At 35.7% G+C, this 21,099-nt stretch overlaps 1 protein-coding gene across 1 annotated transcript in view; it reads right to left on the bottom strand.

Moving 5' to 3' along the window:
- LOC121739455 (activating signal cointegrator 1 complex subunit 2 homolog) overlaps positions 1 to 21,099 on the bottom strand; it is a 78,207-nt gene that overhangs the window by 53,773 nt on the left and 3,335 nt on the right. Inside the window, exon 2 of the mRNA XM_042131943.1 lies at positions 16,987 to 17,199. Coding sequence (XP_041987877.1) covers positions 16,987 to 17,199 — 213 coding nt within the window. The remainder of the gene's footprint in view (positions 1 to 16,986; positions 17,200 to 21,099) is intronic.

Here is a 21,099-nt window from a genome sequence, read left to right as displayed (position 1 = left end):
TCCATTGCGAGCGGCGCTCGGCGCCCCTAGGACCGCGGCGCCCGTGTGCAACGCACACCCTGAACATAATGGAAAGACGCCCCTGCATTTATGCAAGTACATTGGGGTACAATTTTAAGTACTTTCGACAAAGTGTGCAACGTTTTTGGGATGTAGGTCCATCTTATGTCCATCTAATGCGATGTAGGTTAATGTTTAGTCAACCTTCGCGTTTATATTGTAAAACACAATCGGATATAGTTTCAATACAATTGGACATGGTCTGTGTTTACATAAAGGAGAAACGATACCTAGAACTCTTTTCGTACGTGATTTTGCATTACAACTTACACAACTTGTGATTGACTTATTTAGGGTCCCCGCAGACTTACAATTTAAAGTTGGCCGACTATCGTACAAACCACAGAAATAGATCAAGATAGAAGCGCCATGTCGCTCCAATTTGTATGAACACGAGCGTATGGCGCTTCTATCTTGATCTATTTCTGTGGTTTGTACGATAGTCGGCCAACTTTAAATTGTAAGTCTGCGGGGACCCTTAGGCTCTATAACGGACGGAACACTTCGTGCGCGAGTCCGACTCGCACTAGGCCGATTATTACACATTTATCAACAATCTTAACAAAATGTTAAACTTCTACGTTTAACCTTAACATTAGTCAGAGTTGGACCATATTTACTAGAGCTGCCATGTGGTAACTCTATATACCTATACACACGAGTGACGGTCTCTATAAAACCTATAACATAAATAGGACTATTTTAATAGATTACTTAGAATATAATATATTAATTAAAACCTTTGTATCTGTAGTAGATGATTTATACAGTATCCTCCAATTATCTAGTCTTCAAATGAAACACATACGCACAATAAGCAACGCATGATATATTATTATAATAGCACGTACCATTAGAATAAAGTTATTCCTACAACGACTGGTGATTGTAAGGGCCTTCAGACGTTTAATATGACTATTTATGGCAACATTACAATCGTTTACAACCTATTGAAACACACTTTGCCAACACTTATTAAAACGCCGCGACATTTTGCGCAGAAACACAAGAAATTAGCAAAGTAAAATTACGCAAACGCAAAAGTTTCAGTGACATTAAAACTGCAATTCGTATTAAATATTGTATAATACAGTCATTAGAGTCTAGTTTTTTACTATAAAGTGGCTAATTTTACATTTCTGACTGTCTAAATCAACGCAGTGTAAAAAATGCTATTAAAACTAAATAGAAGCCTTTCTTTAATCAAACCAAAATATTAAAATGGTATGTTATAATATAAAGGCGCATACATAGCTTACAATTTTAAGAGTTAGGTTTCATATAACACTACCTATATAATTTTACTTATTTTGGGTCAATATCAAAATACAGGTTCCAGTCAAAATAGAAAATAATGATGAGGATATTTAAAATTAATAATTAAAATGACTCGTTGAAAATTAGTGGTACTTTTGTAAGTAGTTCACAGTTCACACTAAATACATCTCGCGTACAAAGAAAAAGGAATGAAAGCACGAAAATCATAATGAATAGAATAGAAAGCGTTTTAGGTCGTTTTCGAGTGCTAAACAAGGCTTTCATATATTCTGTAAAGAAAGTGAAGAAATTAAAAAGTGGCAACATCGTAGTGTCATCCCTTTCAAATCAATCTAAGAAAAAAGGGATGACACTACGATGTTGATACGATGACACTCCGTCAAAAAAGTGAAGAAATTAAAAATAATTTCTTCACTTTTTTGACGGAGTAATATATAAAACAAAACTGGACAGGTGACTTCGAACACAAAGTGGGTTCAGGTGACATTTCCTAAATTGGAATATCGATTCTATGCTCCCATCTCCGAGCATTCGTGCTCTCTTTTTGCACGGTGTAGTGCTTTCAAAGTGAACAAATGTATTATTCCGCGAGGAATTAAAATGCAGATTAAGATAGGAATTTCATTATAGATACCAATTTTGAAGGTAAATTCTTTTAATGAACTCTACATTTTCGGAATTTAATTTTCCGGGATTTCTATGTAGCTGCTGTGATTTCTTTAGCTTTCTAAACGTCAAAAAGTAGAAACTCTATATTTGCGGAAAATGAAAAATAAAACTAAGTAGACCGACTCGTACTTAACGATTTCCATAGAATAGCGGATATCGCAACAACCGCCCAACATCGAATTGTTAATAGAAAAGCAGTTTCATTCTACGTCTTAAGACAATGAGGCGATTGCGAGTTCCGATAGTTTTCCGGGCCCCTAGTCAAACTGTATTCGATAGTATCGACCACAGTTTTAACATCGAAGATGGAAATTATAAATGTATGACCTACGAATAATAAATTTGAAATAACGCATCGCTACAGTTCTTGCCCTCTGTCACATCCCAAATATTTTTGGGTTTCCTAGCCAACTGGAAAAAAAACGAAGGTTGGTAGGCAGGTAAAACGGATTAACCGCAATTTTTACACAAAAATAAAAAATAAATTGCGGATTCTTATACTTACAACTGAAACTCACTTATCATAAAGCTTACAACTTTTCATAAAACACATACGTGTTAGTATATCTATGGGTAGGTATTCAAAAATTTTCCGATTTATGATTTCTATCGTCACCGTTGAAACTATCGAATGAAGTTTGACTAAATGCTCTAGCCCGATAGTTTATTAGTACGTGCCTGCATAATCAACTCGGCAACATATTCATGAGCCAAATTATTAAGTCACACAAATTACTAATGCAATGTTTGCACACGTAATGAAGAAAATGGCGTGACGAACCAACATACACTGCAATCTGCATATTAGTTTTGAGATGGACACATGAAGAAATGTTGACAGCTTGTGTTTGTTGTTTCGATTCATCGCAAATAATGTTATACAAACTAATATTAATGGTCCTTTAATATAGGCCTTAAAAATTTCGAAGAAACGATTTTAATGGTAGAATCTACTTTAATTGTATCATTTTAGATGAATCGAAACGATCGATTGCATTTCGTTTTATGCCAAATCGATAAACGAATCAATATAATATATCCTCAAATCGATATAACAATATTTTCCAATAGGAGAACGTTATGTTAAATACGATAAGTACATCCAACATAAAGATACTGTTACAAAAGGTCAAACTCAAGGCAGTTTAGTTCACTTTTGCCCTACTTGGTGCGATCACTCGATAATGTTCTTTCGAAGACGATATTCCCTTTAAATAGGAATAAAAAAATAACGATTTTATTGTTATTTTCTTTAAAAAATAGAGTATTTTATGTCCTCGTAAATAAAAAGTAGCTAACGCTTAAAAACTTTAAATCCTTTTCCAGCTACAAATCTCCGACCAAACTCTGAACAAAGAATAAAAAACAAACAGCTGACAACAGCGCTGATAATCCAATCTAGTGATTTACACAGAGTCCGAACTGCTAACAAGATTTACAGCTCCTTACTTCACACACTTCGTAAATAACAAGAGAACTTTAAGTTTTTTTTTTATTCTAACTTTGAAACCTTGTAGATAACATCAAAGATATACCTAGCTACTACCACCACTAGTGTACTAGTAATCTATACTGTACTCGGCGAAACATGGCGGTAGCGGTCATGAACTCTCTGTCAAAAACTTGTAATTTTCCTTTATATAATCAAAGTAATTTTCTATATAAACCGCGATTGACAAAGAAGTGTCAGATGTTGTCAATTGTGGCTTTGTATAGAAAACGACAAGTTTTTAAGTACCTATTCGAAAACAACTTATTACAAAGTAATTGTTATTAGGAAATATAATTTTCTATTTTGAGTAACGGCATAAAGATTAATAATGCAAGATTGTGAAATGGTAAGAATTATTACGAGTATTCAAGCACTACAGTTCCTAAATAGCTTTTGTAGAAGCTTTCAAGTTTTTCAAAAATGATGAATTCGTTGGCACTGATTTCAATGGATTTGTCAAAAAAGCTTGCGCCTCACGCTAAGTGACGCTAACTTTCGTATGCTTTTACATAAGCAAAGGATTTCTTTCGCGGTTCATTTCAAAAAGGAAATCATTATGTAGTCAAATACGGCACATCAGATGCATAAATCACTCATGACCATAAACATTAAGGATAAAATCATAATCAGTGATCGCAGCCGGCAGCCTTACAAAATCTTTCTTTTGTAATAAAATCTTTAATAGAAAGTGATATTGCGTAAAGCGAAAGTGGCGAATAAAGTAATATTATGCTTACTTTGCATACTGGAGGGTTCCCTACTGTCACAACTTTAAAAAGTTCATGCTCACATTAAGGCGAGGATAAACCCCAATTTGTTATTCCGTGACTCCCGGTTTACCTAGTTCCAATATAATAACGAAGTGTTAAAAAATATGAGATATAAAGCACAATATTTAAATTACCTTAAACTATAAACATTTTAATAAAACCTAATACTTTGGCTGTAATTAATTTACCAACTCACCTTCGATAAAAATCTATTTCATCGAAATATAAGTATTAACTAGGATAATTATACATTTTATTTGAATAAATACTTAGTAAATCTATATTAAAATGAAAATAGAGAAGATCCGCCCGAGTAACTACAGTTTTATGCTAAAATGAATCTTATTGCGATGCGTTTACGCTTGGTCTTTGGTTGTGTGTAAGGTTATCGTTTTGGATTGAGATTAATCCACGCCTTAAGCCCAACAGATGATAAAAATTGTATCAGCTGTTTATAGACTTTGCAGCATTGACACACCCCTGAATATCATTAACTTTAAGCCTAAGGAGCATTAATAAGAAACTGCTAATTTAAGAAAAAATGTTTCCGCTATTGAAATATTTGCTTATATTCTGACATATATATACCTTATTAGATACAAAGCCTCCAATCGTATTAAATATCAGTTATCACCCATCACCCCGTAAAGCTTTAATACTCTTCTAGTTTAGAAACTGACAAATAAATCGAAAGTAAATAAAAACCAAAAATATCTTTTTTGTCCAAAATAATAATCTAACAAATAGCGATTGTATATTTCCCTAAATCCTATATTTTCTTATTACTTATCGGAGAAACATTGTTCAGCTTCGGGATAATTCGTTATTCTGGTACCATAACTGTTGTACTATCCAAGTAGAACCGTTATAAATTAGGCTTGATGGCTGCGGCGTCGGGATTATCGGAATCTTGACACTCAGACGTCCAACTATCGACCTTATTACAACCTCATTTATTATCCTCTGACACTTTCTAGTCTGTACTCTGCTGGGCCAATTTCGACGAAGGCAAAGACACTGAGTAATCTATATTAACATGATGTCTATCCAGCTTCAACGGCTTGTACCATCGAGGAAATTGACCCCGAGGCAGTTGACGGACCTACGCCATGTGGTCGGCTTATGTCAATTCAATGTTAGCTGTGATCGGTCGGATGGGTTTGACTTAACGCGACCAAATTACATGGTCCGCCATCTGCCTAGGAATCAACTTCTGATAATACTTTATATTGTATAGTTAAGGTTTACTTTCCATTGCATCACGTTACAATGTGAACTAATCCTAACAGTTTAAAATATGTAAGTATGAAATGGAGATAACTATTTATACTATATTTTGTAAAAAAATTAAATTGGGGTACTGCAGGACCTTAGGGACCATTTTTGATAAGCTTTGACTTATCATGATCATGACTTTTTAAGCGAAACGATACTTTTTATGACTATTAAATACTACATTATACAAGTCTGGTTTTAGCAATAAACCAAAAGTGCTAGACAAGTGTCAGTCGTCATGTAACGCCGAGATGCACTCGCCACTCGGTTCGGTGACCAGATGCAACTTTCACTCCGAGCCGCACTAACATTTCTACTACTGCTGGCTCAATTGGGAATGCTATTGCTTTCGCGGATAAAGGTCACAGAACAAATCATTTAAACAGTTATTTTTATCGCTTCTGCTAAAAATTACCAATTGTGGTGCTTTTCCTTGAGTTTGCAGAGAGTTCCCTATATTGTAAAGTATGCAATTGAATATTACATTATACTAAATGTTGCCCGCAAGTTAGCTGCGCCGAAATTCGTTTAGTGTATTACATATTCACTGGTTGAAAACTATCCAATGCCAGGATTGAAGGTAAATCCATATCAAATTAAGTTAAATTGGCGGATAGAGCTTAAAATATAAAAATCGGCCAAGTGCGAGTCGGACTCACGCACGAAGGGTTCCGTAGCATTTCAGAGCGAAAAAAATGTGTTTTTTGTATGGGAGCCCCTGTGAATTATTTATTTTATACCAGTTTTATTATTTAATATTAAAGTTCGAATAAAATTAAAGATTTAAACAATCTGTGAAAATATCAGAAGTCTAGCTATAGCAGTTCTTGGGATGCAGCCTGGAGACAGACAGATGGACAGACAGACGGACAGACATCGAAGTCTCAGTAATAGGGTCCCGATTTTACCCTTTGGGTACGGAACCCTAATGGACAGACACTTTCGCATGAATAGGCATAGATACTCATTACTCACAGACACAAATACAACTCTACTCAGTATTGGTAAAGAATCAATAATAACATAACCTACGGGCTACGGGCTACGGCCCTCTAATTTCGGAACTCTACATTGGCCCAATCGCTCTTGGCCGGATAGGCGATTCTGTTTCAATTGACCCGGCCACACCTCGGTTCACAGCGGGCGATTAGTCGCAGATAAAAATTGATTAAGCACGACTTTGACACTCATTTGTTCTGGTGACTACGACTATGACTTAATTCGTATAGACTCGCTAAGCCCATTGTCTCATGCCTAAAATGTAAATTGATAAAGAGAAAAAGTAAATAAATTACATAAAGTATTTACATTGCCAAGGAATATCTAATTGGACTTACAATTTAAAAAAAAAGGTCATGTAGATAGCAGAAACGTGTAAACTATTAACATGTCTTCGAGAATCTTCGCTGAGATTGCGCAGTGCCTTAGATTTCATAGGTTAAATGAGTTGCATAAAATTTTCTTCAACTTCAGACTGATTCTGGCTTAGGGATCATTCAACAATTACGTGATCACCGAAATCACCCCGTTGTATAATACAACAGGATTATGAGGGGAGAGGGGGGAGAGCACATAATTACGTCATCATCATTTTATAACTTTAATTATGTATCTAAAAATTTACGTCCAATGTTGAAGTCTGCTTTGCAATTTTGAAAGATTATGCTGTGATCACATAAAATGGGCGGGGTTGAAATACGGCCAAAAATGATCACGTTATTGTTGAACGATCTCTTAACGCAAATAATAATCGGTTAAAACTTTCATTTTACGCAATACAAGTTGCTGATATATGTTATGGATCGGAAATTAAGATAAACAATGTTTGATTTTTATTTTTTACACAGTGTGGGTGTTATATAAGTATTATAATTACAGCTAAAGTTACAAAATATTCATTTTCAAAATGACATCTTACTTTTCCAAATTACCAATCGTAATAGTTTTATAAGAAAGATTCCAAAAATAGTTATAGTTGTTTTTGTTATTTGTCAGATAAAAGACGTTGCTGCAACATATTCTTAATTTTTTGCTAGCATTACTTAATTGAGTCTTATTTACTTATATGAAAGGGCTTATCTCGCGAACTACTGAAGCAATTTTTATGTTATTTGGCACAGATAAGAAGTAGACCACGTGAAGGATAATAGGCTATCGATTTTAATCATTTTTTCAGTGGCTATATTACATTTTATACCCGTGCGACGCCGGGGCTGGTCGCTAGTTTACTTAAAAGTTATAAATGTATTAGGTACTGTATGTTGTTATCATGGCATGACCTTCACTACGGTTGGCTGAGTCGGACGTCAGATTCAAAATAAATACCGCTGGTTTTAAAAATTTTAATAAAAGTCTTAATATTTTACAACAATAATCTTACACCATCATTCAAATTTAATGCTCATATACCAACTACATATTCATACAAAAACAAACCCGTTTTCAATGCCTTTATACGAACTAAACAAAAACGGTAGTCCAAATTGGATCAATGGGATGTCTTCTGTACAGAACAGGTATTGCCCAACGAAGCCGCTATAAAAACAAAATGAACGTCTTCATTTCCCAACCTTTAGGAATCATTAGCTGGCAGGAGTTAGAGCCGTTTGCGCAACAGCCCAAGGTGAGCCGGTCCACCACTCCGCGTGACGCGCATCACGGACCTGCGGCTTACGTGCATAATCAAAGTAACGTGACATACGACCAAACTGACTAATTCCTCCGAATCTCGCAAACAAAGGATGCAATCGCGAACTGTGTCGTATCATCGTGTTAAAGATTATTTGTATGGCATCGAATTGGGTACCAATGTTTGCCTATAGAGGCGCAGTTTTGATGGCAATTGGCATTGTAAATTCTAAAAAAAAACTGTATATAGCCTATCCGGCACTTATCAGCAAGTCGTAAAACAGGCCCACTTAAACCGGTTTCGCACTACGTCCGATCCGAATCCGAACTGAATTAATAAGACGCACGGATGTCGGAGAGAAATGAGCTGTAACCGAAGCCGAAATTACTCGAGCAAGTTATCTTTGAAATAATTTTACGTCCACTCCGGACCGTTTTTTCACAAGTTCGAATCGAATTCAAATAGGACATGGTGCAAAACCGCTCATACATTTAACCCGCAACTGGTACTACTAATATATATTCTGTGCCGCAACAGGAAAGCTTTTTAGTTTGAACTGCGAGGCGAAGTAGACCGTTATGTTATTTTTGGCTTTTCAGCGTCTTGTGTGTTGTTTCTTAAGCGAGAATATTGTGATAACAATCCTAGCGGTTCCCACGCCGGTGCCATGATTAGAATCACAAAGAAGCACTCAAGTAAACACCGAGCACGAACACAAATGCGCTCAAATAAAATTGTTCCTTGAATATTCTATAACTATGGTCTAAGCTACGAAACTATTTTAACTCGAACGACGGAAACTAAATTCTATGTGTGTCAATATTTTGTAACGCCCCGTATATAGAGAACGGAATTTAGCAAGACCAAATATGAGTAAGCCATAATTAAAATAAATATTTCGCATAAAGGTTATTTTTGTATTGAGTAAGCATATAGACAAGGCAGTCTATATGCCTACTCAATACGTTTTCGTGGTTGGATACCGCTGTCGATCCGGCGACACAGGAGATACAGTGGTGGGAATGTGTGGTGGGGTGGGCCAAAGCCCGTTAAAAAAGTAGGCATATAGAATACTGTATATTCTATTTGTATGTAAAAATGTTGTGTTATATCTTCAGAAAAGTATGTATGTTTCACCTACGCCAGCAGTCAGCAGTGTCAGCAGTCAGCACCAATCAAGTAAGTAAGTAAGAAGGTCGACGCACTCATTTCTAAAAATGTAAAGGAAAAGGAAACCGACGGAGAACACGTCATTATTTCGATGGCTGTTGCATGAAAAGTTTTATTACTAGTTACGAGACTTACAACCCTAATATTTCTTACACACGGATTCCCACAGGTATAATATACGGAGTGCATGCAATAAATACCTTCTTACAAATTACACCTAATTAGCGTGTTATCAACAACTCCGTTACGTAACTGTTTTTATCGACACACAGGTGTTATTCATCAAACTTTTAATAATTTGTAGTAGGTGTAGCTTATTTAACTTTAACGTTTGCTGTGTGTGGTCGACTGAGTAAACGCCGATTCGAACATGTGTTTTAAGTATCTAAGTTAGCGCAAAGCATGAAAACAAGCGCAAAAATCATTGACGCTACATCCGACAGATAGATCCTTCTTGACGACCTCTGTGACTCAATGTTTGAGCGTGTGGCGGCTCAAGCCGGCAGTCGCGGGTTTTCAAAGTTCCCGGGTCAAGTATGTAATGTTTATTAAATATATTGTGTATGATAAAATAAAAATGTGTAAAGTATAGAAGTATTAAATATATTTCCGCTGTCTGATACCCGTAACACAAGTCCTTCGGGTGAAGCGTCCATAGATACCTATTACTGAATAGTCGATTAAGAATTTAATCGACATTTTCTTAGTTGCTTCTTAAAGTTAATAGTAGTTTTGTATTCCGGTCAAATAGAGACACGATAAATCAGTGGCGGAATAATGAAAGGACTTTATTGAGCGGGGCTGAAGCCATCATCCACCAATAAATTGCAACTGAATTTAAAGTATCCGGAGCCATTCCGGTCACGCCCGGGAAGTCCGGGAACCGAGTGAGACGTAGAGGAAGGACGCGGTACAGCTTTTAAATATCCATTGGAGTGGCCATTACTTTTTACAGAGGCTACTATCAGTGAAGTTGATTCCTAGGCATATGGTGGACCTAACTAATTTGGTCGCGTGTCAAATCCGTCCGACCGATACGCCGACCAAACGACTTGCGTCCGTTAACTGCCTAGGAATTTCGTCGATGGTACTTAAAATTTCTCAATGAAATAAGTAAATAAATAATAATATTATATGCTAACGAGTAAAACGATAATATAAGAAACTAAAAACTGACTACATATTGATAATATCTAGCCAGTGTCACTCTCACATTTAACAATCACGACAGGGAAACAGGAATCTAGCGAAGAAGTGACATCTCTCAAGTCAAAATATAACAAGCCTTTGAGGCTGTGGAGCGTGCCAAACAATAATTACACGTAGTCTATACTATATAACACATACATACTTTGGAAAACATGACCTTTCTTTTGGCTCATTCGGGTTAAAAAGTTTTGTCATACTTGGCGAAACTTTCTGGGGTTTTTAAAAGCTCAAAAAGCTCTACCGCCTGGATCGTTGACTGCTTGCTTACGGTAATTGTATGAGTTACGACACAAGTTCATTTACTTAACTAAGTAATGTTTACCTTCGATGTGGGACGTGTAACGAAATCCTGAGTGATGTCGTATATGCCAGATTTTGGAAGAAATAAATAACGTTTAAATATTATAAAATGTATTTGTTTACCTGTTGTAAAAATAAATTTATAATATTGAATTCACTTAGCCTTATGTCACTATAACTTCACAAAGAAATGATAATTTATACATTCTGTAACATATTTGTGAAATTAACTAAAAGCACTAGGTGTTCTGACTTCTGCGTGGCTCCGCCCGAATAAATAAGAAATTCAGAGGCATAAATTTTCCCGCAAAAAAGTAACATGTCCAATGTCCATTCTCATGATCTTTATGTCTGTGCCAAATAACATACAAATCTGTATAGTTCGTGAGATTAGCGAGTTCAAACAAACAAACTCTGAGGAGTTTGTAATATTAAAGAGTTTTGGTCCGTAAAGCGACTGCTAACTTCAGCAAATATACCTGAGGTATGATATAACAAGTTACCTCACCGCTGAGGACATTTGAGGTTTCATTATGTAAGTAGCGGCTACCTGGCCGAGTGTCGTAAATACTGCACAAGGGTACACCTCCCCGAATATTACGCAGTAAAGAGTAAAATTTACTGCGTAATTTTCTGCTCAGATGATCTATCAGATTAATAGTCAACAGTAATCAAACAAAATCCTATTGCACTAATTTTATCAGGTGTAGATTGATTGATCTAAATCCATACTTTCATACTTCCATACTAATATTATAAATGCGAAAGTGTGTCTGTCTGTTACCTCTTCACGCCCAAACCACTGAACCGATTTTGCTTAAATTTGATATGGAGATACTTTGAGGCCTGGAAAAGGACATAGGATACTTTTTAACCATGAAAAATGTACGGTACCCGCGCGATAAACGAATTTTGGCGTAACGGATTTGTACAATGGAATTTTCACGCTTTAGCCTGAAAACATAGAGGCTACTAGGCAGCACCAGCGTATACAGCAAACAAACAGTTTTGTTCAACGTTTGACAACGCTATCAACATTCTGATATGACGTGTGCACCATGTTGGATTTTGGTCGGATTATTTACTGTATGTTCTAGTAGTGCTCTTTGCTCTGAGCCTCTAACGTTTGCGTAAAATTCGCTATTAGTGGTTAATTTTAACGAAATCGATCGGTCGGGTATTGTTAACTAGTAAATTCAGTGGAAATAGATGACTCAACTTTATTACTGAGAGATGAATTCCCAGCAAGAATTTATAGTTTAATCAATAACATATTATATGCATCGATACCTCCAATTCAATTACTCGTATCGGTAAAAGCTTTCATTTTAATCACTCTCATACATATTATTGCGGAATATACATATTTAACTCGTTTCATTTCATTTAAATTTAACAAATAACGTATCCCGTGATCATAATTACATTCGATAGGATTCTCAACATAATAGCGCTCAATTTTATCATTGTTTCGATTCACAACGCCATAAAATTATATAAACACGATAATAATAGGATTCGAGAAAAATCTACACACGTATGTAATCTTATTGCAGGAGGTTTTCCCGCGGACAATTATTAGTTTTATTTATGGTTTAGGTTATAATAGATGACGTGCGCAGCTAAGTTGCGACGAACTTAGTTTTTTCGAACCGTAAATTTTTTCGGGATAAATTATAGTAGGTATCCTATGTCCTTCCCCGGGAGTCAAATTATCTAAGTATCTGCATACAACATTTGAACAAAATCAGTTTAGCGATTTGGGCGTGGGAGGGACGGCCGGAGTCACGAAGCTCTTTCTCCCAAACGCTGCTGCTGCATACAAAATAGTACAAAAAATAGACATCGTACACCACACCACACAGATTCTGACTGGTCATGGCAGATTCGCCTTCTACTTGAACAGATTCAAGCTGAAGGAGGATCCGTCCTGCCTGTGTCAGCCAGGAGTTGAGGAGACGGTTCCTCACCTGCTACTCGAGTGCCCAATTTTTGCTAGCAATAGATACGATATTGAGCAGAAATTGGGCACATCGATAACGGGTGAGAATCTGCCATCCATCCAAGCGGGATATCTTCCTGGCTTTTTGCAGGACAATCGTGGGTGTAGTAAATAAGCGTAACGGTAGTATTTTGTGTGATAACAATAATTAGGTTCAAATTTAAGCTGTAATATTAGGATAGTCTCTATACTTTTGGTTTTATATTTGTGCCGTTGTTTCATTATTTGACATTTTAATTGTATTTTATTGTAATTGTTTATTTTAGTGGAATCATTTATTGTATTTTTATTGGAATTGGTATTTAAATCTAGTGTTAATTACATCGTATATTTATATTGGATATCATAAATTTTGTACAAAATATAATAAGTATTGAACATAATTGTAACATCAAAGGCTGATTAGACAAATTGTATGTATAGACAAATAGAAAATAAATAGCCCTGATAATGTTAGGGGGACGAAATTAAAAAAAAAAAAAAACAGACAGACAGACAGATAGACACACTGTCGCATTTATAACATACTATCGACCCGCCCCGGCTTCGCACGGGTATACAATATATAGCCTATGTCACTCACTAAAAAATGATTAAAATCGATTCAGTAGTTTTGATTTATATTCATAACTACCCGTGGCCCGCATTGGTCGGCTGCAAAAGCTACGTCCCGCAATTTTTAAATCTGTAATATCTTCGAAAATATTTATTTAAATCACAATTTAATATATATATATATATATATATATATATATATATATATATATATATATATATATTTAATATAATATTATGCTGTAAAGGACCATATAGATCTATATTAAATCAATAATGTATTTAAAGTATTTAATTGAATAAGGATTAATGCTGTATTGGTTAAAATCGCTTAGAAAATTAGCCATTAATTTGTAGTTAAAAGTAAATGACAAAAAATGTTACTGTGGGATATCCATAAGAGATAGACATATACCATCGTGAAGTTTTCTTTAGACCTTTTCATTGTGTACAATACTAAGTGCATTATTTTGATAAATCTCGTAGGTTGTTCTCGTAGGCCTGCGTTTGCAATTTAAGCGAAAAAAATGTAATTATTTACGACATCACATTAGAAATCCCAAAAATAACAGTATTTCTCCACTTTTTAATTAATGTTATTATACTTATAAACCTTTCTCTTTAATCACTCTTATCTACTAAAGAAAATCGCATCAAAATCCGTTGCGTAGCTTAAAGATTAAAGGGTACAAAGGGACATAGGGGAAAAAAGCGAATTTGTTTTATAATGTAGTGATTAGTATAGATTAACAAGAGAACGTAAAGGTTTTAATTCATTACGGACGAAAGCTAATCCGAAGGCCGTATGCCTAAGCGATGACTGCAAATCCTTATTTCCTGGGTGCTCCAATGACATTTATTTCTATTGTGCAGTCGTGTGTGGATTTCGTTACCGATAAGCGACACACAATGAAGACAATGAAAACGCTAATTGTGTCGCTATTATCGATCATTGGTAAAACAAAGGCTAGAACAGCCTATCACTTTAAAAGATCTCTATTTTTTATATTTTAAAACAAGCAGTAGGTACGGACTACGGAACACCATTTGTTAGATATTTAATTTATATGCTTTTTAATGCCCGACGAAATCATAGGGATGTTTTTAGTTTGACGTTTGTATGTCTGAGAGTGTGTGTGTTCATTGCATCGTAGCATCTAAATAGATAGATTTTGGTTTAGTTTTTTTTGTTTGTTAGCTGACATGATCGAGCATCTTCAGCTAGCTCACTGACGGGAAATTCAGTTTTTAAGTCCCTAAAAATTCTTACTTCGCAATAAATCTAGAATAAACTAAAACCTGATATACAAATAAAGGATGTTGTGTTTACCTCATGATTCATACTGTCATAAAACTTGGAAAGTCCAACTTTCCCGGCTTATTGGCTATCCAATAAAGTACGCACTAGATACTTGGAACGTTCCGTCTCCTTATTGGCCGAGTTCTAATTTACCGCTCGTGTGGCCAGAGCTTTAATAACAGTAAATCTGTACCAGACGGATACAATTTCTACATTATTTTTTTATTTCTAGCTTTGGTAGACCGTACCAATAACAATATAACACAAATAGTAAATACTTATTTAAAATGTCGGCATAAAATTCTTGTTAGGTTAAATAACTAGCGATGGAAGCTATACCGTTGTTTTCCGAGTATACTATTGGTTGAAAATCTAGAGGTTAAACTCGTGCTAAAGCCTTTTGCTCTATGCCATTACCAAGCAGAGACGGCATGGGTCGCTATAGCAATGACGCCGAGGACCTAGGTAATAAAGTGGCATTTTATTTGAATTTTTAACCGACTTCCAAAAAGGAGGAGGTTATATGTTCGGCTGTGGATATTTTTTTCATTTTTTTTTATTTTTTTTTATTTATTTTTTTTATTTGTGTATGTTCAACGATTACTCCGTCGTTTGTGAACCGATTTTCGAATTTTTTATTTTGTTGTATTAGGTTTCACTCCAATTTGGTACCATGTTCACAAAAGTGGTGACTTGATGACGGGATCCATGAGTAATCGAGGGAACTCCTCGAAATTTATATGGAAACATATAGTGATTTTGGTTTTATAAGAAGCATCCTAAGCATATGCTACCAAAACGCAAGATTTTGCACCGAGGTATACTATGGTTCCGAAGATACTAAGAGAACTCCGGATTCCTTATAAATACAAGTTCGCGGGTTTAGGCGCTGTTTTAAGAACTGAAAGCATATGCTACTATGCAAATTACATTCATCATCATCATCATCATTACCACGTCAGGGTCTCAATGTCACCAAAATTAAACATAACAAATTCCGCCTTAACTCCAGAGCGTAAGGCACACATTTGACATTACTTTGAGAAGTAAGCTGCTTCGATAATACAAGTAAGTACATGCATGTCTCCGAGGGATATACGTGGGAGAGCCATGCTTCGGCACGAATGGGCCGGCTCGACCGAAGAAATACCACGTTCTCACAGAAAACCGGCGTGAAACAGCGCTTGCGCTGTGTTTCGCCGAGTAAGTGAGTTTACCGGAGGCCCAATCCCCTACACTATTCCCTTCCCTACCCTCCCCTATTCCCTTCCTTCCTTCCTTCCTTCCTTCCTATAGTAGAAAAAAGTTGTTCTTTCAGCGCTGCTAATTTTCCAGTGAACTCTATTACAGGGGACTCATACACTCCCTAAGGCTTAAATTGTTACACACTGTATAGCCACAGTAGCATTTAGTCGAGGAGCCGAAAGTCTCATAATTGCTTAAACTTTCACTTAACTTTGGTTTAACAGTTGACAGTCAGTCGGATTCGTCAAAACAAATAACTGTAAGTACCTGTTACCTAATTCTCCTAACTTTTTATTGTTTATTTTATATTAAACCTACTTCGACATCATAAATTACCTCATATATAACAAAAAATATGTACCTTATTTACATAATCACATGATGTACATGCATAATGTAACATAAATTCTAAGAATCTCGCTATTACACGACGATGTCTACCCCTATGTAGTGTAAGTGAATTATAATTATACACTTACGAGGTTACCATCTCTCTCGCAGTATAACCTTATTTTCATAGAGAAGTATCAGAGCAGTATTCTGAACATTATTAACTTTTCTTTGTCCAACATGTTATCATTTACCATTTATGTTGGTGGTATTTCTTGTGGTAAAGTATAGAAAACTTAGCCTAGTTTTTTCGCGTTCAGGTTTGCAGTAAGTTTTATGTTCACAGAAGTGACATTGATTAGTACGGACTTCCGACGGTAAAGAGTAAGGAATAAGGATAATATCCTGTACTTTCGGAAAAATAAAATGTCAAAATATTATGTATAATAATAATTATTATGTTCACATTTTGTTGACGACGTCACTGACACAGTAACTTATTGCAATTAATATGGACAAGATTAGATAGAACTGAAACCATTGATAACTAAAAATGCTAGATACAACTGAGACAAAACACTTCGACGGTCGCATTCGACATTTTGCTCCTGACGTCACCAATTTCTTGCTAGCTTAACGGAAATGGACAAGCACTGAAAATAAAACTGGTACAAAATCTAGGTACAATTGAGGGGGACTTACCGGAATAAGCGCGTCGTTTCCATACGACCTGCCCTCGAGGGCGAGCTCCTTGTCCAGCATGGCATCCAGCTGCTCCAGCTGGTGGCAGGAGGCGCGTGCCGCCACCCAGCTGCTGGCCAGGATGAACGAGCCCAGGATGAAGGAGGCAGCGATGATCGTGAGACCAGCGATCCGCGCGATTTGCACTGAGTTCGACATTCTCTGCCTGTACGCCTGCAACACACGGTGATGGTTAAAAAGAGTTACTGTAACAGGGGTTCTTGTAAACATACGAGATTATAACAGGCATAGTATGAAACATAGGCTCTATATATCACAGGGATAGTGTTAAACATAGGAATGAGATAAAAAGGCTGACTATACTCGTATACATAGGGTAACGTAAAATAGGGTTCATGTTTGTTTTAATAATAATAATAATAATAGAGCTTTATTTAATTCCATACAAGTTAATACATTTTTTAAGATCATAAAATATAGGATTTAAATTTAGGCTTGTGCGGACCCCCTTCGGGTAAAAGCCTCCTCCAAAGAATGCCACTCATCTCTGTCCATGGCGGTTGTTAACCATCTTGGTCCAGCTGTCGCGACTATCTCATCTGCCCATCTAGCACACGGACGGCCTCTGGCTCTTTTACCTTGCGGTTCAGTCCACTCTATTACCCTTTTGGTCCACCTGTCATCCATGTATCTAGCAATGTGGCCGGCCCAAGTAAAAATTTTGTCTCAGAGAAAATAGTAGAGCGTCATTATTTTTTGCTCTGTTACGGATATCGCTATTTATTTTTATTATTTTATTTAAACATTTATTGCACACAAGACACTGTTTACATAAAAATGACATGGAAAGACCACACAAAGGAACTGCTTATTTCTTAAGAAATTTCTTTTTTCACTTTGTCTTTTATTTTTATTCCTAAAAGGCTCCTCTCCATATGTCTTTGGGTGGTCTCGATTCTGCTACGTGTTTTGAAGTCAAAGGCCCACGTTTGGCAAGCGTAAGTGAGGCATGGGAGTATTTCTGAATCCATAAGAATTTTCTTTGTAGGTATTGGCAGTTGTGATTTGAAAATTTCTTTGCGGGACCAGTATTTGTTCCAAGTGATCGCTATCCTCTTGTTCACTTCCTCTATATTTCTTTCCTTACTAAACGAGATCTGTTTGCCAAGATATACGTATTTTCCCCCCATGTTTGTTATGGAACTTTCAAAACTAAATATTTCTTAAAACACTTGCGCAAATCTGGGTTATTGTTTGACGAAAAAAGAACGAATTTTAAACGAAGAAAGAATTATTTTACTATGTATAACTTCAATCCAGACTAGCTAAGCGTATGTCTTACGAAAATGTTATTTAATTTCTGACTTCATAAAACTTAAGAGAAATGACGACCGTTTTAAAAGCTCTTAACATAAATGCTGCAACATAATATACATTTAGGAAACATCTTAAAATACTCGTCTTGAACATTATTGATTTTCCACGGGTCAATTTATTACCTAAGTAGTTGCAAAGCAAACCTGTTATAATATATTTCGTGTATGTGACTAACACAAGATCTGACGCTATAATGTTTAGTTAGAAGACCGGTTTAAACTTGGAAATTTTATGGTTCTAATTCTAGAGTACTCGCTCGTACATATAAACAAGTCAAAGCCTGAATACCTGATATTTTAACGAATAAAAAAACCTTTTGTCTATTGCAAGAAGTACGAAGACGGATATTATGATACGTCAGCGGTTTTGTCGATAGAACTAATTTGCATCACTTCGCACGTTGCGACGACAGCACTTGAAAAAAACATAATATAAAGATAGTTGCTAATTTAATCACTCTGTAACCTCCTACACGAAGCACGAGATCATTTTAAAGGCTTTAATATATTGTAAGGACTTTCTTATTACGAGGAGCAAGTTAACTCAGAACATGCGGTTACGTAATCACATTACCTCCATTACCTCGAACAAAGTTCCTACAAAATTTTTCATCTCGTTTTTCATAAAGGGAGTCGACAGATTGAAAAGCTTCATATGTTCGCAAACTTTTAATTGTTATGGTGCTTAACTTTTTAAATTAATTTGGGGTAATTTCGCCGCGAAGCTCCGCGGTTATTATCAGATCGATTGTTGGGTTGATTCACATTGCGGCGTGACGATGCTATGCATTTTTAAATTAACTAAAGGAACAGCAGCCTAACACCGCGGGCTGCAAGTCTGTGAAATGAATTCAGAATTTGTATCTGCTTGTGTAGTAACTAGTAAGTAAATAAAGTTCAGTTTGAATATCAAATGCGTCCCATTACATCGACGCGTCACTTTGCAATGGCTACCTTTGTGTTAATTTGTTAACTTGTGCCTAATTGCGTGAGCAGGTAAAAGTGTAGTGAACACGATTGTCACACCGAGGTAATAGAAAACGAATTGGCAATCGATTTGACAATCCTTTCGCTGCAGCGGCTCAGAGAATTGCCCCAGTGAAAGTCTTCGGATCATTACGTTAGGAAACCGACCAAGACGATATCTTCCTGATTTTAAAATAATTGCTACCGTGCAAAGATGATCGTTACCATAACTACATCTTTATTTATACTGCATATTCTGATAATTAGACGAAACGTTACTACATGTATCTCATTCTTAGTCAGTGTTTCTAATATATCTTAGTATTGATCTTCGCTAAATTCTCTGTTACGAAAATCAGTCCTAAGAAGTTTTTCAATATCAAAGAAACAATTGACGTCTTGAAATATTTTGTAATTTACTATTGTATACTGATTATAGTCTGAGCTATATATGTAGAGTATGTTGTGGCTGTATATGGCTATTCTTTTGTGCTATGATCTATTGAATATTAAAAATATGTCACCTCCTAACAGAGACACAAAAGCTTGCATATTTCAATGTGAGTCCCACAGTGAAACGAACACATAATATACTTACCGTTATGGACTGACTCACTCTATGCAGTTATAAAACACAATAAATAACTTACTTTGTAACGATAACTTGGTGCTAGACCACCTGCAATCTCTATAGTTATCAGATTTTACAACTATCTTAATATACAAGTTATAACAAAACAAAGTGATCATATTTTAAGGTGTGTATGTGTACCATAGAGTTAATATTACCTATTAGGTAATATTAACTCTATGATGTGTACCTTATACAGCATGACTATTGAGACGTCATGTTCAATACTCGAGGACGTGATATTTGGCTATTAATTATTAAATATTAGTTGAAAAATATATATAAAAAATTATATCAATTAATCACTAAGTAAATTACTAAGTGTCCATGATTCATTTATTTAAAGGGAAGTTTGGGCAAAAATTAAGTGAAAAACTTTTGTGTAGGCTTATATCTTATTAATATAATCACTTTTTGTAGAATAATCACTATAATAATTTTGTGTTGGGGGGGGCAGGAGGCCGGAGGTTTCGGTCTGTCTGTCTGCTGTCCGCGGTTGTACTCAAAGACTACAGGACCTACTGACCTACAAACCTGTAATTCGGCATGAATGCACATAATGATGCCGACAAAATGGTACATAAAATCTCTAAAAAAATATTCTTTATGGTACCTACCTCCCCTACACGTCAAGCGGGGACGATATTATTTTTTCACGCCCACTCCACCGTGTGGAGTATCGTTGGATAGGTTTTTTAAAAATATTATGAGTAGTCATAGATAATTTTCCGATTTAGGGATCTATTTGTCAAATATGAAGATTCAAAGCGGAAAATTATGCATTAATTCGAAGAATCTTTCGAATAAACCAAGCAAATTGGATTAACCTAACGTTGAGTAAAACTATAAATAGATCAGTAAATGAAATATATTTATTTAAATTGCCCTAATTATCAATTAAATTGACGGAGTTACCTTGATCAACAAAGTACTTCTAGTTGATACAAATCGTGTTTGATAATTCTTTGCAGTTGCTGGTTTATAAAGCCAAATAGTCGACATTTATAAATAAACCTTCAAATAGCGATTGCGAAAAAGTTTAATGCAAAAATGTTGCGCAAACGCACAAAAAGTCAGATGCTCTCGACGCTTCTAGATTCTCGTTTAGTGATCGTGCGGGGATTTTTAAGTAAATAATTT

Source organism: Aricia agestis, chromosome Z, assembly GCF_905147365.1.
Source record: "Aricia agestis chromosome Z, ilAriAges1.1, whole genome shotgun sequence".
Classification (NCBI taxonomy): Eukaryota; Metazoa; Arthropoda; class Insecta; order Lepidoptera; family Lycaenidae; genus Aricia; species Aricia agestis.
The sequence above is the reverse complement of the archived record's forward strand: the minus strand, read 5'-3'. Positions and strand labels throughout refer to the sequence as shown.